Below are 25,536 nucleotides of genomic sequence, written 5' to 3'. Positions count from 1 at the left end.
AGTATAACTGTCATCCACCGTCTACTGGTGAGAGAGATAGAGAAGAGGAAACAGAGAGCCAGAGAGAGAGAGAGAGAGAAGTGAGAAAATGGCGCTGAGCATTTTGAGGAAATAAATGGGGGGATTAAAGATTGGTAAATCACATTAATTAAGGTAAAATACTAGTTTCACAGGGTGGGAGCATGTAAAAGAGAATGAGAGCTAAGGAAGGGGAAGAAAAACAAATACACGAGACAGACAAAGAGGAGGGAAGACAGGGAGGAGGAATCAAAGTGGGAAAAGGAGAAAAAAGAAGGCAAGAAAAAAACGTTGCACCTGCAGCTCCCAGCTGTGCTGTGCTTATTCTGAATCATTGCTCCACCCGGAGAGACTGCTTAGCGTTTCATTTGGAAAACAGGGATTTATTACCAAGGAGGGGGCTGCTACTGTGCCCATATGTGGGCGGGTGTGTGAGGGGGGAGGTGTTGGGCGGTGGGAGGAAGGTAGGAGTATATGGCGGCTTTTTTGTGGAGAGGAACTTGGCTCCCTACCTGAGCATCAATAACAAAGATCCCACACACTATAATACACTCTTAGAAATAAAGGTGCCTACTAAAATAATGTAGGTTTAAAACCCAAACAAAAACAATGTTACTTAAAACCATTTGTGGTTTCACCAGAACCTCTACTGCTGCATTCTCAAGAGAACCCTCTATGGTGTAATGGTTCCACCAAGGACCCTATTTGAGGGTTAAATCAAAAAACTTTCTCTGAGGGTGCTAACTGGAACCCAACCACAGGGTTCCACAGAAGAAACTCTTTTATATTTTAAGGTTTTCATCTAGACTGCACTCAAGGCATCTTGAAAACAGTAACTAACTGAATTACATCACATACTTTACCACGACCATACGGTCTATACATACACAAACAAGTCAAGGAAATTTGATAAGACAGAGAACTGATGAATGCCAATCAGGCTAAAATAAAATCACATTGTGATCATTAATATCCATTTGTCAACTAGGAATTCAACCATGGCTTTTGCCCTGTAGGCCAATGTAGTTTTTTGTTTTGTCAGCTGACATTTACATGGTTGCTGGTTGACAGATTACACTCCATTGTAATAGCGTTACCGGGACTCGTCGTTATGTGTTAAGCAGAGCAACAGTGCGCTGAAATGGAGCACACCCAACTTTTTAGAGCTGAGCAGAGCAAAGTAAAAACAAATTGTGATGTCAGTCGATATTGAGAACACAACCTCAATAGCAGCGTCTATCTTGTCTATGGAATTAGTTGTTGTTGCTATAACTCCTCATTGGATCTGGTGTAGCACTTGAAAATGCTTGATAACATCTTGACAACAGCGTTTATCCTGCCTGCAGCATTGCTTGGCTAATTGAGTCCAGGCCTCATTAGTTGTTTGTTTTCATAAAATTTGACAGAGAAACTACTGTTTCATGCCACAATGACAAACGAATAAGTAGCTTTAATTTAGTGCAATGGGCACATTCAAAGGTCTGGAGCCAGGTAAGATACAGATATCAACAATGGCAGAACACGATGAAATGAATTGATGAAAAAGATTACAGATACAGCTACATTTAAAAAAATACAGGTAATCATTTGAATATTTGAGGATGAGTACCTTTTAACAACTGTGGTCCAAACAATCCTTAAAGGACTCTTTAGAGTTCTTCAGAAGCAAATGATTCTGGGTATAACCTCGGGCTGCAGGAAGAACCCTTCAAACCTTATTTCTAAGAGTGTCAGGTGGGAGGATGAGAGGGACGTTCCTGTGATTGTGAGAGGGAGGAAGGCACTTACACTTTTCACACGAGGAAGGTGGAATAAGTTTGTGTTCACATGTGGGATACAAATGTTTGTGTGTGTGTGTTTCTGAACAAGCTAGAGAGCTGAATCACTGAAGGGCAAAACATATGGTTAACCCTTGGAAGTAATGCGCTTTATTCACTTGAGGGATTCATTTACAGGTGGATGGTAATGAAAAAATGTATGGCTACTGCTTCTGGTAAGACAACCAGAGATTAGAGATTCTCCCACGGAGCTGGGTCAGCCTGTAAATCTGCCCACCAGAAGTACAGGCCAAAGGCCACACAGCATCATACATCTCACCTGGTACAGATCTTGACACTGTGTTTGAGTGAGTGTATGCCTTTGAGTGAACTTCAGCAGTAAGTGTGTTTTGTTGTGCAGTTTTGGAGGCGTGCTAACAGTCTCTTGATAGGGTTAGTGAATGAATCTAGTCAATGGAAAGCCTCCTCAGTATGTGTAGCAGGGTGGGCGGTATTTGCGTGTGTTTCGGTGTTCAGGAGGGGGCCGGGTCCTAATCAATAAAACAAAGAACTAAATAATTTCTTTGTAGGCACTATTAGCCTGAATCATGACCACCTCAGATCAGAAGATCGAACTACAACGTGGAAATGAGCCGATGGCTTATCCAATTAAAAATGAATAATGCACAGCAGAAAATGTGCACTGAGCCTACACAGGTCAAACAAGAAATACCAAATGAGCAGTGTTGTCTGATGCCTTTCAAAATATCCTGCAGGAGAAGGAGAGAGACAGAGAGGATGAGAGAGGAGAGAGAAGTAGCACAACAACACAGAGTTTCCCAAATGAGCTGTTTGCCTGCCACGCTTCAGGGCTTTCCCATTGTTGCTGCGTTTAGGAATCGTCTCAGCTTGGTAATTTTAAAATTAGCTGCCACTTAAAACTTTTGCAGCTTGGCAGCAGAGGTGTCGCCAACATTAGAATAAGTACACATTGATGACTTTTATGGTAAATTGCTCTTATCTTGTGCTTTTTTCTGTCTGCCTGAAGAAATTAGTTGTGGAGGCAGCTAAAAATCCCTGCAGCTGGACTCATATTTTTTCAAGGGCACTACATCAGGGCGACATGAGCAACTCTGTGAGGTTTTTCAAGCCAGAAAGTGGACAAAAGTGTTGTCACAGAAGCATCAGACTGAGCAGCCTTGGTACTGCCCTTCTTCTTTTAAATAGTTTTCTGAAGACTTGACTGGCAGACAAAGCTGTTCCCAGTTACCTCTCTCACTCTCTCCCCATATTACAGGCAGATCAAACGGGCGAGTGCTCCTATCACAGTGGGAATTAAGCCTTTATTAAATATCCCGAGAGAATCCACGTCTTCGGAGAGCAATAGACTGAGTGAAATACCCAGAGAGACGCCACAAATAACACAGCAGCGCGGCCAAGTTAGTTCTCTGCCTCCCTTACACCCCCCACCGCCTCTCTCTCTTCCTCTCTCCTTCTCCTCTCCTCCATCTGCCTGTTTGCGTCCCCCACACACATACACACTCACAAGCCCAAAGAAACGCTCAAGTTGGTGGCTGAGCGGAATATAGATGCGACTAGAGACAAGAGCCGGAGCCGTGATTTGCACATAGACATAACATACACCCCTGCGCTCTCTCTCCTCTCCCCTTTCAGCCCTCCTCTTCTCCTCCATCATCTGTTTCTCTCCCCTCTTCCTCTCATTCCTTCTCTCTCTTCTCGACAAAATGTGAAAGGCATTCCCAAAGTGAGCCACCACTGCAGATCCGACACCCTCTGTCCGCCCCCCAAAAAACTCGGTGCCACGACTGACAGCCGTGCGCACAGCTAAAGGAGACTAAACCGGGAATAAACTTGCTCTTGGCACAGCACGGACCGGGTCTGGCAGTGCAAGTGACTGTGTGGCGGTGTGTGTGTGTTACATGCAGACTCGGGACAAACTTGACAAGCCAGCTATTTGCGCCAAGAGCACAAGAGTAGAACGAGAGCAGGCGGATGCTCAAATAAAATAATTTAAAAAAAAAAAGATCGCGCTAAGTGACACTATCCCCCGGATCCAACATTCTCTCTTTCACGCACACGCGCGTCTTTTCCTGTCTTACCTGGGGGACGAGGAAAGCCAAGAGGATGCGGACTCCAATCTCCATGGTTCAGTTTCTCGCGGTGTGAAAACAGACACAGATTCAAGACAGGGTGATGTAGGCAGGGTCAGCTCTGCTCATAATTCCACTGTCCAAGCGCCGGGGGAGAGAGGAAAGCCTTTCGCCGTGAGCCGCCAGCTGCCAACTTCCCACAAATACAACTGCAGTCTGATCAGCAAAGCATTGGATAGTGAAGCCGAGACCACAACCAATAGATTTATGAGGAGGACAGAGAGAGAGGGAGAGAGGGAGAGGGGGGGGGGGGGGGGGGGGGGGGGGGGATGAGGAGAGGGAGGGAGGGTCGTCACAATCTAAGCGGAGGGTCAGCATCACTAATTTAGCTGAATTTAGACACTGCAATTATTTGGAGTTTTTGGTTGATCGGCAGGTGCAGCAGCAGGTTTCGGGGATACATCGCACGTATCACGGGCCGTTTTTCCCTCTCATCAGACAGCTTTATAGCCCTTATTCCAGCATCTATTATCCGTCCCCTTTTAAAGGTGATTTACGACTCTTATCATCCTACAGTATATTCAGTGCAAGACGCGAGGGCGCGAGGGAAGCCTCGATTAAATGCATCCTGTGTATGAGCGCACACGATGTCGACGATGCCTGCGGGGCACCCTGAGAGAAAGAAACTTCAGTAATGATACATTTTAGAGGTTGTGTAACATTGAAACAAAACTACTGCATAATGGCTCCGAGAGAACATTGCTTTTTCAGTGTTGACAAGACCATAGGTTACAATCTTGTGAATAATTCCCGACTTTAATATTCTGAAACCGTCCCAGTGATTTTTAATTTTTCATTACGAGCACTGTTTTTCCTTCCTCCTAGCCCTGTAATGAATTGTTAATTTGTGTGGGGAATTTTATTTGGTTGTTTGTCGGTAGGAGCGTTTTCTTTTTTCCAGTCGGGGTGCGCACCTCAGCCTAAGGGCATCTCTCTCTCTCTCTCTCTCTCTCTCTCTCTCTCTCTCTCTCTCCCTCTCTCTCGTGAAAAATACCCACTATAATTTAGCAGACATATTTCATGAGTTTAAAATCTGCTCTGAGATTCTTGTTCATTCAGAAAAAAAACAGAGCAGAATGTATTTTTCCTTGAGTGAATGCATTACACTTTCAAAGTTTCAGGTATAGCTGTTCAGTAACTTACAAAAAAAACCCGTTTTCTTGTTTCTTTTTTTAACAAATCTGTTGAAAAAACTAAGCAACAATGACCTAATCATAATATGCAGGCTACTGCCTGAAAACCTGACATAGCTTATTATCTGCCATAAACCTTCACTGTTGTCCAAAAAACTGAGCTGCACTTGCACCAGGTGACATGCTCCATCACTATGAAGAACATAGACATAATGGAATCCCACATACACCACCTTGCTACTGCAAAAACTCACATAAACACTTCATATTTGGCTGAAAGTCTCAACAAACATATACTCTTATTTATATAATATTTGCTAAAAGTGTCAGTACCTAAAATGCTTTGAGAAGTGTTTTAGCCTTTCTTTATCATGACCTGATCTTCAGTAGGAACATACAGTATTAAGAAGTTGGAACTTGAAAGATGAAGACATTGTTGTTTTGTTATTTTAGAAGACAGGAAGTTTCTTGCTCAGGTGTCCTGCAGCAATAGCTTCAGTGGTGCTGTTCTGTAACTGACTGTGACCTCACAGTTTCCTGTTGGAAATAAATTGCAATTAACTACCACATAATTAATAAAGTGGGGGATGGCTCATTTGAATTCAGCCCTCTGGCTGATTGAAGTCTTGATGGCAACATATATTACCACGTGCGTACAGCAGATTGATTTTAGTCAGAGTTTTTATGGTTCCATCAAGTCAGATGGGGCTTATTGTCACCAGAGTATTTGAACTGTTTGTTACAATTCAAAGGTTTAGCGTGAAGGATTTAGGGCCATCTATTAGCAGAAATGGAAATAATAATCATAGCTATGTTTTCATTAGTTTATAATCACCTAAGACTAAGAACTGCTGTACTTTCGTTACTTTAGAGTGTGTTGTTTATATCAACTTAGGCAATGAGTCCTCTCCCATCGAGTCCAGCATGTTGTTTCTACAGTAGCCCAGAAAGGACTAACCAACACTGGCTCTGAATAGGGCTATTTGCATTTTCATGTCAGCCAATTCTCCAACATGCGTGGCACACAGGAGAAGTTTTAGTTCTGCAACCTTACTGCTACATGCACCCCATTCTCATTCCAAAGTCGTCAAATACAGTTGCTTTTGCAGTGCTTTCATTGTAAGATTGTGACGCCAAAAGCCACCTTTTGTGTTTGCATGGTATGCTGCTCGATGTTGTCGATTGAGAATACGGCCAGACAAAACCATTCCCAGTGTTATTATACCCTTCCAGACAACCGGACAGCACCTACCATGGCAGCGTGATACACTGCTGAACATCGGGTTGAAACACTGCCGGTAAAAACGTGACATAAAGAGCACTAAGGTCCCTACAGGGTAAGCAGGAGGGGCAGTGGATGGGTCCACCAAACCACAGACTTTCATGTGGGGGTCTGCTGTTCAATGGTGATTTTTTATTTCTACACCTTACCATGTGCCTGTTTTGCCCAATCCTAACCATCCATGCCAGCATATGCGTTTGACGTGCTGGTGATGTTGCCATGTGCTTTTGTTGCCTAAACATAAACACGAGCAGCGTCGTTGCACCATGTGCTTGTGTTGGCATCCTTCGAGATCAACATCAGACGCAGAGAGATACCTAGAGCATGATGTGTAGATGTGGACATCCACTGCAAAGCGGCAATAAATGACAATTTGTGATGAGACCGTGTTTCTAGAAGCCACAAATTTTTAAACACCAATTTAATGCATTAAAGTGGAGCTAAAAAGTTGAACCGGACATAGGAAATTATACGAGTTTAAGTACATTTTCATTAAGATTTCTCCTTGGTTGTCAGGATTTCATTCAGATTTGCTTTGTGACTTTTAACACAGTAAAAAGAAAAAGAAAAAAGAGATGTGTGGTGAATGATGGTCAAGGTTTAGACATCAGCCAATCCAGACACCGCAGAGTGTTATTCAATGAGCACACAAACTTTTTCTCATTCTGGGCCCAAAGGTCACATGTCTATTAAAGCAGCCATCAGTCTTTCTTAGGGGGCAGAGCTGTCAAAGAGCACACTTAATCTTCATGCAAAGTACCCTTAACCTCCAACACACAGACAAATCATACAGAGTGAAACTGACGAATGAGTCTGCCGTGCAGACGAGCAAAGGAAGTCTGAGATAATGGAAACACCAAGAGCCTTCCTCTGCCTTTCTACCCTCCCAATGCTGTCTGTCTGTGCATTTCTCACACATACAAACACATTCATAAGGGTGTGTGTAATGCAGTGACAAATTTCTGCATATATCCATCTTGAGTAGGAGGGAAAAGAAAAAGGTAAGCTTCACACAGAAAAGTCAGGTGGGGGTCTCTCAGTGCCTTTCCTTTCTCAATGGATGTGAAAAATGAGGGCAGGAATTGTTGTGACGCCTGAGGAATTGCTTTTCCAACACAATTTTTCTGCCATATTCATTTATCAGTTAAGTAAAGACATCAGGAATGTATCACCACTGACTGACTGGTTCAGAGCACACAAGGTCAGCTGCAATGGGAGCTGGTGCACTCGGCTCGAGAGGAAGATGACTGAAGTAATCAATTAAAATGACATGGGTGGGTGAAGAATAAAATGTCAAACTGTTTCTAACATTTCCTGTCCAATATATCTAAATCATCTCTAGATATTTTATAATTTTGGGAACTGCAGAAAGAAAGCCATTTTCAGTTTCCAAGCTATGGCTGAGTGGAATCAACAAATCATGACAGAAACGTCTGTTCGGTGGCACAGGAAGAGAGGAAGCTGGCTTCATCACTTTGACAGCTTTTAGGCTCAAATTAATTAGCCTAAAATGCTCATGATTTAGATTTGTAAACACAAAAACAGAGGGAATTTTAATTGCAATGTTTTGACGGACTTTATTTCCTGTGGAAATTGGCTAATTGTATTGCTATTCTGTGTGCTGAGTTTTTGAATTCTGATATATCTGTGTATCCGTTTGATACCAAACACTGTAGTTTGAATATCTTTGCTTCTCAGGTATTTTCATTGTCTGTATGCTTTGGAAAATGGGATGACTACTTGTGGAGTGAGATTGAGGCAATTGTTGAGTAATTTAAGCAAAATATCAACAATGCTTTGTGGCATAAATAGCCATCGATCTTCCCTGTGATGTGAGGGACTGAGCAGATAAAGCACAAGAAACACAGACAAGGTGCTAAATTAAAAGTTTGTCTCTTAGCGGCTATCTACAGAAAGTAGATAATGTTTGAAAGGTTACGGACACAAGTCCAAACAGCAAAGTGATGTTAAAGCAAATGGGCAGAGAATCCTCAGAAATAGGTAGTGTTATAGTGACATGTGTTACAAGATCCCTGTTATTTGCTTGAATTGTCATATTCTGCATACTCGATGCCGTAGGAAACATCTTCAACCACATAACTCATTTAAACTTACCATGACTGTGACCGGGATAAGCTACTAAAAAAATTATGCATTTCTGTACTTACATGCAAGTCATTCACATTCACAGCACCTCATCTCTCTCTCTCTCTCTCTCTCTCTCTCTCTCTCTCTCTCTCTCTATAATAATATATATATATATATATATATATATATATATATATGTATACATATATATATATATCCAGGATATGATTATTAAATCTATTAAGAACTGATGCAAATGATTCATTAATTATGTCAACAGGTTTGTAACTTAAAGGCAATGCATGTGTATCTGTTATATTGTCATTAGCGTTTCTGATATTTAAAGGGGCACACCAACAATTTAATCCTGCACTTCCACAAAATCAGGAGGCTCAAAAGAGGCAGATCTGAAAAAGAGTGGGCAATATTGATGCAGTAGAGGCTGAGTTTTGTAAAATGTCTGTCTGTGTGACATCACTGTGACATCATCAGGGTTACTTATTCAGACTTTTGAAAGCTCATTTTGGAACAACAGAGGTTGTTATTCACTGTTTTCACAGGCTGAGTCATACTCCTCGTGACGAGTAAACTAAACCTAATGTGTCAAGTCAGTCAGCAGGGTTATCACTTTTCATGGGATTTGGGCAATCAGATTTACTTTTTTTATTTGCAAATTTATAACAATAAATACCAAAAAGAGAGACAAATATTGTATATACACTGTGCACATTTTTAATTGGTAAGGTTGCAAACTAATGTACTATTACAACTAAAAATTCAAATATATACAGTACACCCTTGGCAAAGTTAGTTGGCCATAGGCCATGCAGGAGGAATGCAGAAAAATGAAAAAGTAATGTTAAATTTGTCTACGGTGACTGTAAAGGTTTCGATAACAGCTATTTATGCAATAAAAAAATTCAGAACATACATTACTGTTGTTTCCTATTACAGCCTCAACACAATATGAACTCTCTATGGTCCTGAAACCTTGAACTGTACCACAATATAACCATGTATACATGTTTCCAATTATTCAGATTCATTAAGCCAATCATCCGTAACAACAACATGAACACACAGGGGACATGGGGAGGCAATTAGCTCCATTTATCTGATTTAGGCCACAAAACCTGCTCTCTCTCTCTTTTTCTCTCTCTCTCTCACACACACACACACACACACACACACACACACACACACACACACACTCACACACACACGGACACGAAATGGTTTCCGCAGCCTTTAGTATGAAGTGGATATGTTATTATTTCCAACAAAAATGCGCTTTACAGAGATTCTAGCATGTGAATTGGGTCCTTTATCTCATTAGTGTGCAAAGACCACTTGTCACACAGATTTTTTTTCTTTCTGAGAAATATTGCCACTAGATGGGGTAAAAGTGTTCATACCAAAGTGAGTAATCTTTCATCTGAAACATCTGAATGACTAACTCGAACTGAAAGTCAAAGAGGCAGAAAAAGAGGAATCAAAACACTGCCAGTATTCTCCCCCCTTCTTTTTGCAATTGTAGAGAGGGTCCTTCTTTTTCTGAAACAACCTCTACAAGTGGAAGCCACAGTAAAGAGCCCCAGGCCTGAGCTCTTTTCTGTCTCCAGAGGCCTACACCAGCAACCCACTGCGGCATTGCCTTTCCTGTAGATCAAACCGCAGATGTGAGGAAATTCCTTGTGTAACTCCCCGTATTAATGTTGTCTCTTTTTCTCCCTTTCAGTCACCCCTCACATGCAGCAAACCTGACTGACAGACGGAAGTGAGGCAGACGCCATGCTTCTTGGAGATCCTGAAATGCTAACTGATTTTCAGGTTTTTAGTACTCACTCCTGGGGTTCTCTATATACTGTACTATATAAACACTACATCCCACACTTTGTGGGTGCATTCTACATTTCTGCCCATGCAGTTTTGACACAATGAGACACATGTTAAAATCTAAACCCTTCTTAGTATGCCTTGTATGATAAACTAATTCCCGTAAAAAAACAAAAACAAAAAAATAAGTAATCAGTAAAAATATATCATTAAGAACAATAAGTTAACAAGAAGCCTTTGAGATTAAATTTGTTGTTGAGACCAAAAGTTATTAAGGTTTTTAACCAGTAGATCCAGTATGACTCCCATCTAAGTAGCAGAATATTTAAACTACAACATCTTCTCCTGCCTTTTCATTGTTTATGTACCATAAAGATGAAGTAGGGTAATTATTTTCAAAAAGATGGGCAGCTAAGTGGGAACTCATATTTCCATATATAGTGGTAGTGCTCGGCTATAGGTGTTTCCAATTCCCTACTGTTTTTACCCACATGTGTTCTACCACATGTGCATGTCACGAGATAATTTAGTGTTCTTGTGTAGCAACTTATAATGCCCTAATAATATTGTTAGCCATAAAGCTATGCCCCTTCCATGGCTACACACACAAACCTCAACAAAATTTTTTTCTTCCTAGAACCTAACTGCACATGGGTTTGGTCTCCACTGTCCATGTCCTCACTTTGTATGGATTTGTTCATCCCTGACCGTTTCCTCACAATTTCTTTGCAGTACAAGAACTTTTTGACCGGACAACACATTGCCAATGAATATATTTGCAGGCAGCAATTACATTTCCCTCAACACGTATATGGCAAAAAAAAAAAAAAAATTCTGGGAGACAGGGTTGGACTGACTTGGACAGAGCCCTGACCTTAAACCTGTCCGACACCTTTAGTATGACTGGAACTTTGACTGTAAGCTAGGCCTCATTGCTTAACATCAGCAGCCTGCCTTACTCAAATGCTCTTGTGGGGCTCTTTTATGGAGGAATGGAGGCTGTAACAGCAGATAAATGCTCATGGTTTCGGAATGAGATGCACACCAGTCTTACAGAATATGGGTGTTTTGTTCAAGTGTCTGCACACATCTGTACCTCTTGTACCTGGCCATTAACAGGATGGTCGTACAAAAGACATTACAATTTCTCAAACGCTGGACCAAAATCCACTGACACTCATGGCATGAATATTTTTCTCCCATTGACACTTAAAAAAAAAAAGGAAAATTCTGTACAACTGGTCCCACTTCGTGTGAGAATCTTGTGTTGCTAACATTAAAATCATCCACACAGGGTCGCAATTTTTTTGACTGTCAAAGGAAAAATATCTAAGTGCCAAGTGGTTCTTGGTCTATTCTTGCAGCAAATCCCACTTGATCTCACTGTGAAAAATTTTCACAGTTGGATATATACAGTATGAAAAAATTTCAAAGTGGGATGAAAGTTATCTCTGGCTTGAGTGGACCACTTAGCCCAGGGGCCACTTTTGCAAAATAACAGAGGGCCAGGGGCCGGATACAGCATCCCAGCTCAAGTCTGGTGCACAGGAGCATTAGTAGGAATTGAGGATATTCATGGCTTAGACTTCTGTGTATGTGTGTGTGTGTGTGTGTGTGTGTGTGTGTGTGTGTGTTTGTGTGAGTTTGTGTGTGTGTTTGTGCGTGTATGCACTCTGGCACTGTATTAATGTTAAAGGTACAAAAAAACATAATCAGTGTTAATTAATATATTTTCATTGTGAATTAGAAAATGGTTGGGGGCAACACAGCACCCTTGTGGGACCAGATTTTGCCCACGAGCTGTAAGTTAAATATCACTTACAATGTCGAGAATTGAACAACATTATCATCAATAAAAGGCCAAGCCACTACATCATCAGCAGCAACGTCTGCAGAGTGTTACATCTGAGCCAATATTGTGCAGCAGATACTAAAGGAGCCCCTATAGCTTGTAAACATTTGTCTTTATGCTGAGGAGCATTGCGATCACTTAAATATAAATTTAGCTTGTATATTTTTCACATCACATCCCAAAATAAAACTGCACTTTACTACAGATATTTACAACCATCGATCCAGAGTCGGCCTGAGGAGCTGAAGCAGATGGTAAGTGGCCAATGAGTGACTGAGCACGGCCTTGTCGCGATAAACTATTGTTATAGTCCAGAATAAATTAGTTTTATGACCATAAAACATTCCAAATGGGGGAGATAAATCAAGGCATTTTAGGACGATTAGACATCCATTCATAAAGTCTCACTCGTATGCTGTTTTGCATGCATGACCACAACTCTTTGTTTACACTCATGTTTCTCATTTTCTTACATCCCAAGACCACACACATCAGAGACCACACAATCACAACACTGCAATCAGATGAGCCCCCCTGTTTTCAAGTGTCCAAATAAGCACTCTGTGCTGCTGGTGGAGTAGGGGAAAAAAGAAGATATGAGAAGTGATGTGATGAGTTGAGGCGTGTTTTCCAGACATGTTACCATATGCTGCTGCTTGACCATTGTGAAAAAGTGCTATTTTTGTCCGTGTTGGTGAACTGTCTCAGTCATCCATGTCATGGCCATTCTAGGTGCTCTATCATAGGCATCAGTTGCTTATGATATAAGATATTGTCATATGCTGTTGTCAGCATAAAAAGAAAAAGAGTCACCTAGCTGAATGGCGCTGTCCAGGATTTAGCCAAGTTTTGGTGCATTAGTTGAAATACTGTAACATTTCCTGATATCCCATTGCAAACCGATGTGGCACTTAAGTCTTCAGGAATTTCAGCATGTTCTCATCCCAAGTCATCACATATTGCCACTTTGCAATGGACTTCTGCATCTACAAATTATGCATCAGATATCCTTTTGCTTCTGCTATTACCTTCTTGGATGCCACCAGGATGTCAATAAAAGCACATGCTGGCATGGGTCATTAGGTTTAGGTGAAAAAAAAAAGATCAAATTCAGACAGGAAGCAAAAACCAGACTCTGGCATGAAAATATGGGGTTTGTTCAATCCACCAATGCATCTCCCACTGACCCAATAGAGACCTTCATGTTTCATGTTTCTTATAACCACAAAAGATCACTAACACTTAGAAAATAGACAAAAGGCAGCTGGAAGTGTCCCCACCAACAGGGCCGGCTCTTGGCATAGGCGATATAGGCGGTCGCCTAGGGCGCCATCTGCTGGAGGGGCGCCGCCATACCGCCAGTCCCCCTTGGCCTCGAGGGAAAAAAATAATAAAATAATTATTTTCTATGCCCACTGGCGCCCTCACTTAGTGTGTTCTGTCTAGAAAAAATCTATATATTAACATTACAAATAAATAAACAGTGACATGTTCCTAAATTATGTGTGAGCACGTGATGTGTTGTTATTGGGTGCGGAGGTGCGGGTTAGGGTTAGGGCGCCTAGGGCACCAAATTGGGTAGAGCCGGCCCTGCCCACCAATGTCATCATAGTGCCGCCTATCTGAAATTCACCATTGACCAACACTTAAGTCTTAACACTATTCCAGGTGTTGAAAACTTTTCCATTAAATTACCTTTGGAAATGTTTTATATTCAGAAATACAATCCTATTGTGTTTTGCTTTGTTTGATTTTGTTTACAATTATAGCCCCACTTACAAGGCAAGAATAACCAAGTCATTTGTTGTTTTGCCAAACATTTTTGTTATTTGTAATCAGTATTGCAGCCTATACCGGAGGCTCATGGGATGTTATACTTTAAGTTGTGTTCTTATCAATCAAGCTGTTGGCACCAACAAATTATGTGTAAGTAATGAATGTGCTAGAGAAGGACATAAGTAGAAAGGATATTGATCTTTCTCCATCCCACTCATTAAGAAGTCTCTTTTGGAGTAATTTCTTTTTTCTAACCCTTGCTTCACTCGTCCTTTCATTTGGAGTGTTTGATCATGGGGTGTTGTGTATCAAGATGGACTCTCAAAGGAGTTTTAAATGTCCAAAGTCTTACAGAGAGAGAGAGTGAAATGAATCAAAATGTATACGGCTGAGTATATAATATAAATGCTAGATGGGCATAAAAAGCACAAACTCTCATGTTTGAAAGCAAAACAGATCTCAACTCTCTTGTGTATTTTTTTATTTTCAAGAAAATATGAAGTATGTGTTATCAAAGGGGGAAAGATGCTTTATTTATTGGCTTGCATTTACCTATCTGCAGTTGCATTGCTTTGAGCTCTATTGGCCACTCTATGTCTTAAGTAATCTGAAGGTCCTGCACTTGCACTTGAATGTGCAGCAATGTGTAAAACTGACCCTGAAGTACTTTGACTGTGTATGAACAAGATATCTTAAAGCACCTTGATAACCACTAGATACACAGAAAGGTTCTCACTATGATGGCTTTAATTTCCACACGATAATATAATATACCATCTGAATGAATTTACCTGTTTCCTGTTGGGTGAAAGACACTTAGAACATAAAATGCACTATGCTAACTTGTATATATAACTGGAGGAAACATGGTGTCAACAGTTTGATCCGTTTGGAACATTTTGGCACAGAATGTCACTGAGAATCCATATCATGTACCTTTTTAATGGATATTTGCTATACTGTAGGTTTTTTATAATATTGCATTGTCATAATCACATCAATAACGAAGAGGAGAAAACAAGGGGAAGGTTGAGCTTGTTAACTGAACTAGTGATAACCAATCTCTTTTTTCTTAGCGATCACACTCAGTTTGCTGCTGTGCTAAAAAGTGTGGATATTTTTTTAAAGTTTAGCCTAGACATGAACCCTTAGAGTTTGCTATGTTCTTCAGATGAGAGCAGACAGACTTCGTTATTGACTGCAGAGAAGTTTAGATCTCAGTTTATGATGATACAAGAGTTTTAGCTTGATGTGCAAATCCATATGGCAGTATGGGGGGCAATTCATAATTTATAGCCTATATGACTGTTAACAATTGTAGATGTAAACATGTGGGTGATGTTATGAAATGGTCACAATTTTAAACACATGGGTTACGTTATTAATGTGGTCATGTTTAAACAACAACACTTGCTTAGGTTTAGAAAAAACATGGTTTGGCTTAAAATAAGTACATTTGTTACTAATGTATCTAATGTGACATATGTTTTGTGAAATCGGTCACATAACATATGTCAACATACTATTCTTTGCCTTTAAAGTAACATACTGACTTTAAATTTCACATGGGACATGAACACTGATCTCCTTGGTGAAAGCCCAGTGCTTGTTTGACCTATCTATCTTACGTACCTATCTATCTTACTATCTTACGGACCTATCTACTGTCTATGTGAGCAGCGTGTGACGGCAGCTTCGTCAAACCGCAAGCTTGCAGTGTTGGGATACTGTCAACAGAAATGTTGTCAGAGGGCTTTTATTTTAAAATGGAAACAGGGAAAGGTTAAGTAAAAACTTATATTTTTTTAATTTCCTCTTCCCACATTGAAGCTGCAGTAAAATTTGGTACCATGTCAATATAATCATCAAAAGACCATTTTCACTGTCTATTTCTCTTGATAACCCTTTCGAACTGCATGCTGACTTCCTCCTTTGTTCCTGTATTAATACCTGCAGCCACTAAAGGTAACTGCAAAACAAAACAAAACAAATTAAAACAAAACAAAGAATGAAATGTAATTGCTTAACTTCTAAAACAACAGTTAAGAATTTTAGGAATTGTGCTTTTTCACTTTCTTGCTGAGAGTTTGATGGGAAGGTCATCTCTGTGCAGCATATATGAAGCCTCATTGGACTGTTAGCTTAGCGTAGCAGAAACACTGGAAACAGGGTGATCCAGCTGGCCTGATTCTCCTTTAAGATAACCAGGAGGAGAAAGTCCTGAAGTACAATAATCATCAGCTACTAATCTGTCATGTCACTGGATCTTCATGACAACTGAGGAACTCCACCTAGTGATGAAGACTATGTGATAACGCTGAAGGCTCTGAAAAAGCAAGCAAGTGGACCATCAGTTTCAATGGTTTTGTGAAACAACAGTTTCCAAGGTCATGAATGAACTTTGAGGCTTAAACTTCACGGCTTAAATATAACTTGTACCACTTTAGGACTGTGTTTTAAAGTTCTTAAAGTTTTGAATCAGCTCCTAGATGAATATCACGCAGAACCTTTAAGACAGCAGTCTTGGTATTTTAATGAAGCCAAATTTAGATTAAAATTAGTTCCGAGATAAGTGATCAGGTTTGAGATGAGGGGATGGAGAGGATCAAAGATTGTTCCATTAATGCTAGACTACTGCTCCTACAGTTTAAGGCCGTGCATCACATTCATTTTTTAAAAAGATCAGACTTAATAGAATCCTTTCATTAGTTTCAACAATTTGTGACAGATGTAAATCAGGTGAGGGCAGCCTGAGTCATATTTTCTGGGCTTACACTAAAGTCAAATCCAGGCAGTGCAGTCACTGTTGTTTTGGGTTGTTCTGAAAGCTTACTAAAACTGCCACATGAGACCCAGCGGGTTTTAATGTATTTTATAGCTAAAGGGTTATTCTATTGTTTTATTAGGTGATTCAATCATATGGCTTCTACCTTTATTTTAAGGTGATTAGGTACCCCACATCTGACTTGTACTGCAAGATTTTTATTGATTACATCAGACAAGTGACTCGACTGGAACTGATTAGTGTACGTGATATATGTGCCCCTCTTGAGTGAGCCTTAATGTACAGTTTATTGAAATGATTTTTAAATCATGCTGATCGGACATTTCCAGAATGTCACAATGTACATACAATTCTGTCATGTAACTTATGGAGTCTGGAGATACAGCATATTATCAGGCTCATAGGGAACAGACCCACATGCACAATTCTGTGGCAGATCAGGCAAGTGATAATTTCGAACTTAAACCACAAAAAAAACAGGTTCAGTACACAAGTGATCAGCCAGTGAGGCAAACAAATAAAAAGGGCCAAAAGGCAAAGGCAGAGTCAATAAGCAGTCCAATGCTTACAGGCACAAGAAAGGTAACACAAGGCTAAAATGCTTTCTACAAGTGACAAAGACAAACTGTCAGCGAACAGCCAGCTTATATACACCAGGGGAGGGTAATTGAACAAGACACAGGTGTGACAATCAGATGCAGGTGAAACACATTAGGGCAAGGCAGGTAATCACACAGGGGGAGAACCTGACAGGATACTGCGACCTGAAATGACATGAGCCAGAGGTTAACAATATAAAACTAACAGGAAATGGACAAAATGAAGAAATAACAAAAACATAACCTGACACAGAAGCATGGCACATATAGACCTATGTATGTAGGTTTTTTTTTTTTGTAGTTGTAGATGAGAAAAATAAAGCTCTAGCTTGCAACAAAAAGTGTTACCTGTTATTTAATTTGTTATTTCACTAATGAGATGACATTTCATACAATGGCCATGGAATGGACATGACCAAAATAGTCTCTAACCTTGCTGTTCTGTCACTCTCCACTATACTGAGAAACAGAGGCGTTGAAATACGATATGATGTGCAATTGCAGCCAGGTAGCCTCCCAGTAAGAACTTCTTTTTCAGCCTTCTGATAGGCCAACATTTTCTTTTTCTCCTTTGCATGATTGGCAAATATGGCTTTAGGGTTGGGGTTATACTGTCTTTTAGTTTGGCATGCTCTTGACAGTGCTCTAGTACTGTTTTTGATAATCAAAAAAACAATTAAAAACTTGCAGTGGACCCAGACCTGTTAATAAGTGGAGTGCAGTGATCTTAGGTTCATCCCAGTATAGCTCTGCCAAATTAAACCTGAGCAGAGATACAATCAGCCAGAGCAACTGAAAATACCTGTGTGAGCATGAGGGGCCTTTAAATTAGTTAGGCCATCTTGATGGCCTTCTAGTTTAGACTTGGAACCCCAAAGTCCCTGGTTTTGATTCTGGGCAAGGAGCTGAGTTGTATGTCATACCTAAGAAAAGAAAATAAGATTTGGAAAAAAAATAGTGCTCAATGATGGATTATTCGATTACAGTACTTCTTCTAAACGTTTCTAGTATTCTATATGTTACATTATCAGTCTATAGGATTTGTCAGGTGTTTTTTGTATGCCATTGTATAGTAAAATCATATAGAAATGAAATGATATTCCGACTCAGTGTCATTTCACTGATATCAAGCAGAATATTGAATTTGCATTGTGTGATTTCATCTTTTATGGTTACAAATATTTTTTATTAAAACGACTATCATTCACTAGCCATATTATTTGCAGACAAGTCAAAGCAGAGTAAGAGATGGTGCAGTGCCTCCCACAATGAAGGTAATCAATTGGACTCACCATACTGTGCATCTGCCAGGAGAGAACACCTCTCTCACACAGCATACAGTGATCATCATTAAGGGAAAAGAAAATCCTCTCCAAACATTTTTCTCTTTCATACACTTGCAAAGTTTGCAGCGACCTCAAATGTAATTGAAAAAACAGCCTAAACACCATGATATCCTGTGTACAAAGCACAACCACACTCTCCTCCGTCGAGGCAGCAGTCTGCAGGGAGAAGGTTGCTCATTTTCTGGCTGGATTGTCATTCAGAGCAGTGATGTAGAAGGATCAATTGTCCTAATCAGTGCATTAATAAGGCTCTCACAGTCCAGTTGTCAAGCTGGGTTGTCGAAACAGAAAACAGAGAGTGTTATGCTTTTGGTGCTCACATCCTGATTCCTACACATGCATGCTTGAAGTTAAATCTGGGTCAATAACTATCCCTTCGCACGAAGACATTATACATTAAATCTGTCTTTCTATTAATAAACCGGGACTAACATCAGAGGAATTATATTTAGTCATAATCAAGTGAAATTTCCACATAACCTCTGCTCTTAATTTCTGGTATTTGCATTCTGTCTGTTTGCATGTGTGTATGTATGATTATGTGGATGGATGTATCCATGGATCTCTAGCTGTACTCAAGCATGCTCAGAAATTCTTATGTCATAGTTTAAATCATGTAAATTACAATTATTACCTACAAGAACAAGTAAAAGGTGAGATTTCCCTCAATTTGCCAGCACAAACCAAATGACAAATAATCTAATTTGTATTCTTTTTCACCCTGATATGATTTTTTTTTTTTTTTTTTTACAAATATAGACACAATAGCTTCACTACATCTGTTGCCAGCCACTTAATCGGTTAATGATGGGGTCAGTGCTTGATCAGATTCTCTATGCACTCAGATTAAATTTGTGGATGTGTGGAATTTCCTGCAACGCTTGAATGCCCAAATCCATTTGGAGCATCTGAAGAGGAAACATTTCACCTATTAAACATTTAAATCAGGTGGGTGCAGTGGATATCTGAGAGTTACAAATGTTTCATCACGTCTCCCTGTGTAGATTTGCATGCTTGTCTTTTGAATTAAACCCAACATGGCTCTAATTAAAATGAATAAATTCTGTCTCAGCAGCATCGTGGCTCAAGATAATGTGTGTTGTGTGACCTTGCAATTCTATTTATTTATTTTTCTATCAAGGATTACAACTTCTCCTCCAGTGCAACTTGGGACATAATGCTGGCATACAAGAATAGAAACGCAGCTCGGAAGGAAATCTTTTTTTTTGTGAATCATTTGTTCGTGTTTGTAGTTGAGCTGGTGTATCACTCAGGACACATCATTCCTTGTTCCTTTAGGTGCATTGTAGATCACTAAAGTATTGTTTGACAGAGAATAGTTAATCCATAAAGCTGACGCTGCTTAACATAAATGTTTTATACAGCTGATTTTTTTTTTACTCTTTCGCCAGACACCAGTACATTTGCATTTGCATTTGTTACAAGGATAACCAGCCTGAAATGTCTTATTTCATGGCAGCTTTTCTACAAAGTTGCAGTGTATGTTGCGATGTTTATAGGTGTTTTTTGCAACAAATTGCAGGGGCAAGTAAAATTGCTAAAATAGCTGTGATGCAAAGAATCAGATAAGGATTTTGAGCTTATTAATATTAGCATTCAATGTTTCCCACAGAATTAGAATATATTTGTGAAGGTGGGGATGGTTGGGTACAACAGCTGATCGCCAATTATTAGCTTTTGTTGCTATCTAACAAAGTGCTGAAGGACGGTCTCTGTGAACGATTCTCTCTGCCCAGTTAGTACGAGCTTATATGGCACAATGTGTTCTCATCCCTGCTCAGTGGTTGATGGAATTTGTGTTAATGTTTGTGATCGCAACATCATGAAATCTTAGCAGGACTGGATAAGAACAATGAGTTATGGTCCTTCGAATAATAGTAATGACTAAATGAAGTCTGGGTGTCAGTGGGATGTTTAGGGCCTTGCCTGGACTTAGCAGCGATCTCCTAGGAGCCCAGCCCAATTCGTCAAAGTTCTTGTGTAAGTTATGTTGTTTGTTGTTGATCCAAAAAGGAAAAGACATCTGGAGCTAAATGGTTCTCAGCAAAATACAAGATGGCAAACAGGAGGAGGATATCTCTCAGTCCAACAGTAGCTCAACAGATTCAACACTCAACAGCACAACAAAGGAACACTCCTGAGTCACAGAGTTAACAGATCAGCCCTGCCCACCAGCAGGCAAAATGAAATGAGGGGCAGTCATAATGTTTGCCTAATAATATCAGCCTACTGCTAAACCTAAGACTTAGATTGTGCCTTTATTGAATGACAATGGAAGATAAACCTGCAACATAACATGAATCAAGCCTTGGATAAATGTGGATGCACTAGTTGCATCAGTTGTTGTGGAAACAGGCAGCCCACTGGTTCCAATCATTTTGCAATGACATGGAAAAACATCTTAAATACTTTTTAGATATATATTGGACGTATTGGACACATCATGTCTGCTTTTCAGAGAGCAATGATGATTCATCACAATTTAACTACTGCAAACAACTTTTGAATTAAACCCAATGGGTCCAAATAAATACATATTTAAACAAAGACAAAACAATATGGTTCTTTGTTTTGTCCAAAGACAGTATTGTATAGAACACATCTTCTTTTGTCAAATCAGTATCAATACAATTATTATTATAATTATTATTACAATATAATATAATATATTATTATATAAATATTTTCAATAAAATTTTGGTTTGGCCAACAGTTACCAAGCTCCATGGTAGGGTCCATGACTCAGTCAGACATGCAGGCCTCTCTCTACTATCAGAGTGCAGTGTAGCATTCTGATAGTAGAGAAAGCCTTGACATTACAACTACATCAAACCACTGAAACAACATGTCTGTCATGGTGTATACCTGCCTGCCCTCTCCCCCTCCTCTGCTGCCGGTATTTTTCCACTCACTCTCCCTCTGCTCACTCCACCTGCAAACCACGCCCAACTCCCCAGCCTGCTCACCACACAGCTGCAACTGATCACCAATCAACCATGCATATAAGCCACTCCAGCACACTCATTCTCTGCCAGATTGTTCCTCTGCATAATGCATGTCTTTCCAGCGTATCTCTATCAGATCTCCCGTTGCCGACTCTGCCTGTTCCTGACCTGCTCTCCTCGCCTGACTCCCCCCGGACCTACCTGCTCTTTGTCCTCGACCACGTATTCAGTTTCGGCATTCCGGAAATCTGACGGCTCTTCTGGTAAAGACTCCTTCGCTCGGCTAAGACGATCCTCCTGCCTGATCCCTGTCGGTACCGTTACACCCGCGGACGGACTTCCTGGTTACCGAACCCCTGCTTGTCCCAGACCATCCTTCTGCTCGATCCCAGTCGGCGTTCCTGCACGTGGAGACGGCTCGTGGAGCTACGGGGTTTCCTCCCCGCCAGCCACTGTGGGTACAAGCTTCGTTTCTTCGCCTCGTGTGAAACCCAGAGACATTGCTAGGGCTTCCTGCTCGAAGAACGAACTCTTTGTCTGTAAGCTGAGCCATTTCTGTGTTGGTTATAATAAACGTTATTACCAACTAAACGAGCTTGTTGGTGTACTGCATCTGGGTCCTACCACCACCCGTTACAATGTCCCAGATAACTACTTGGACGTATCAAAAGCAATACGCTTGAGGAGAAGGTCAAACCAGTAGCATTGTGAAAATGCTACTGGTGTCTTTATGCTGTTTTTCACTTTTCACGTCAAAGATGGCCTACTTTTAAAACATTACCACATAATCTCAGAAATATAAAAGATTAACAATAAAAAAAACAAACAAACAATAAACGCACTTTCCCATTTAATTATCAGTATTTCTGGATTCCAGTTCTAACCTGGTTTATGAGAAGAAATCTCGTTTTCAGCATTGACAGCAATGTCAAGTATGCACTGAGGTGAGACAAACTTGATTTCTGACTTATAGAAACAGTCTGGCTGATATTAATGGTGATTTAAAAACGGTTATAGCAAAAGAAGGGAGATGTGAGAGAAGAAAGAGAAGAAGAACAACAGTGAGAATAGATGCTCTCAGAAAAGCTGCGTATAAGTAATGTGAATAACTGTCAATCTCAAATGTATTTAGCAGAACATAAAGAGAGAAACTTGAGTTTTTCTTATATGGATGGCTACTGTAAAGGTTGCTGCAATCTATTTGTTACAAATGGTCACCGTTTAGGGGAAAACCGATTCACAAGATGTGAAGAGATATTGGACATTTTTTGTAATCGTTTAAAAAAACCTTTTGGCCAGAAAATTGTGTTACTATGCTCAAAACTGGCCATTAAGTGGCTTTGCAATGGCCCCTCAATTTTGATTTTCACACCCACATGTTTCTTTTCTTTATGTACTTGTGCATTTGTGTTTGGGGCTTATGTGTGTGTGAACACCTGAGTGCAAAATGCGTGCAATCATCCTTGTTGTCCTAACTGTACACTGTGTTCTTTGACATTTCTGATCATAAAGGCGAACTGATGAATACACACAGCGAGACAGAGAGGGAGAGCACAGGTGGGGAACTGCTGCATCCAGCTGTCAGTCTGCGTCAGCCATTGTGACGAGACTAATAGATCAAGAAACAGCACAGAGAGTACCAAAATGTCACATAAATGTCTGACAAGAAGCCATTTGCTTTATTTTTCCTTTGCTTTAGCATTCTAGTTTTCTCTCCATGTACTCCCCTGCACCATCTTTTCTGCTTGTAAATACTTTTGCTCTTTCTTTCATTTCCCTCAGGACTCAGTGACCAGGCAATGTTTGAAGATGACTATAATATAGTAAAGAGGGAACAGAAAGGAGGATCATGCAGTAGGAAAGGGTACAGATATCCTTGTAAAGTATGCCAGTCTGTGTTGTGCCAGCCACATACAACCCTGATATAATGGCTTCAAAAAACATAATTCCTTTTTTCCCTCTCCTATTCATCTTTATTCTGTGTGTCTTACTCTTTCTTTCAGCTATGTGTATGGAAAGTGAAGCCTGTAGTGGATGACATCCTCTTTCCCACACTGTTTTCCCATTGAAGAAGAAAAATAGTGGAGAAAAACCCAATATTTAAAAAAAAGAAAATTCACAGTGTAACATAATGGCCCATTAAGGCCTCTCTGCATTTGGTTTAGTGGCAGTTTTGGCTGTGAGGCCTCGTCCCAAAGTCAATTCATTAGGCTCTGAAATGGCAATGCTTGCCATTAACAACTATATAATGACAACATTAATAATACAATGGTGTTTTATCACCAATATGGACAAAAAAGGGAGTTGTCAGCTCATTGGCACTGTGGAGATTTAAATTTTTTCATGCGCACTGATATGACAGCCCTGACAATAGCCTACAGGATTACAGAGCCAAAATGTTATCCATGTAAACACAGGCCAGCAAGAAGGAAACTGCATCCCAGTAAGTGTAAAGCAGTCATCATAGCACCATGCTGTGCCTCTTAAATAATAAAAAAACGTAAGATAAGATGAACTTATTTTAAGGGAATTTGTCTTAAGGGTACAGTACTGTGCAAAGTTGTAATAACAGCAATACTATAGAGACAACCAGTCAATAGAATAAGATGAGACAAACAGAAAAACAAAAGGCAAAACAGAGTCTACACTGATTATACAGATTCATTGTCCCCTTGAAATGTGGAAGTTAAGTTTACATGGCCTTCATATATTGCACCTGCCCTATAATATTGCACGAGCCTCTGTGATCACAGTATTATTGCGCCAAGTAAAATATTGCGCCAAAAAAGAGCAATGGAATGTGTGGAATGTGGCATGCTTTTGATTAGTTCTTGCCCAACTATTTGCTGTCTATTTATAGTGTTATTCAGACTATGTTGGTATCTGCAGAGCAGTGGATGGTTAACCAGGCACGCCTTGAAGTGGGTCAGTCTCTATTTTCTTGTTCACAACCCTGAAAACAATGTGGCACCATACTCGGAGTCCTTGAGATAATTGCGATACAATGGAGTTATACATAAGATGACAGGAATGATGATAAATGGGTGGCTGCGCAAATAGAAAGACTTCTCAGAGGGATATAGGAATGATTGACAGTGAGAAATAAAAGCCGGGACAATCAATGACTATTGATTGATTTCACACCAGCAGAGTTCAGATAGAGAGAGGCCGTCAGAGCAGAAAAGAAGGAAAAAAGGGGAAAGAATTATCAAAAATGTGCAGTAATACCGCATACTTAGAAGTTCTAAATGGGGTTATGAATCATACCCGGTGACTGATTATTATTCTGGTACATAATAGTAGATGGAGGAGGAAAAAAGAAAAAGAAAAAAAGATGTAACTGGGTTACAAATGTGATCCAGCACCTACTGTGAGCACAGACACATATACAGACACTGTTATACCAACACATTCTCATCCCAACTCATCAAACCTGCTGCTTGGTCAGTGTCGTTCACTTTAACATATTCCACACTAGATATCCTCCTGCATTTATTGTTGACATTCTCGTATGGGGTTTGCAAATCCTAGCAAAGAAATTGTCCATCATACTCTGCCTTACTTTGCCTTGATTGACTTACCCTGGTATCCTTACCCTTACCCTAACCAATCTCACTCTTCTTGCCTAAACCCAACTAAACCAATTAACACAATGAGTACTGGCCAATCTTAGGGACAGTAGGGCAGGTCATTCTTTTACTATTCTAGGATTTGCAAAATGTGTTATTTCTGTCATTTTACACCTGCTAAATGCATTATATCCTAAAAAAGATACCCTTCCATTTTAGAAGATAATGTAGAGTTTCGGCTCATGACATGCATACAGTCTTTTTCAAAATAAACTTACAACTAGGGCTGTATCTGACTCAGAATCATGTTAGTCAGATCAGATTTGGCTGTTAAATATGAATATTTGACAGTTGGTTT

The 25,536-nt window shown here is 40.1% G+C and overlaps 1 protein-coding gene across 1 annotated transcript in view; it reads right to left on the bottom strand.

The window, feature by feature from the left end:
- cdh13 (cadherin 13, H-cadherin (heart)) overlaps positions 1 to 4,099 on the bottom strand; it is a 323,390-nt gene extending 319,291 nt beyond the window's left edge. Inside the window, exon 1 of the mRNA XM_042496074.1 lies at positions 3,896 to 4,099. Within this exon, the coding sequence (XP_042352008.1) occupies positions 3,896 to 3,940 (45 nt within the window). The 5' untranslated portion in view covers positions 3,941 to 4,099. The remainder of the gene's footprint in view (positions 1 to 3,895) is intronic.
- Positions 4,100 to 25,536: the final 21,437 nt, after the last annotated feature.

Source organism: Plectropomus leopardus, chromosome 11 (genome assembly GCF_008729295.1).
Source record: "Plectropomus leopardus isolate mb chromosome 11, YSFRI_Pleo_2.0, whole genome shotgun sequence".
NCBI lineage: Eukaryota > Metazoa > Chordata > Actinopteri > Perciformes > Serranidae > Plectropomus > Plectropomus leopardus.
Note: the sequence above shows the minus strand (reverse complement) of the source record. Positions and strands in the feature narration are given on the sequence as shown.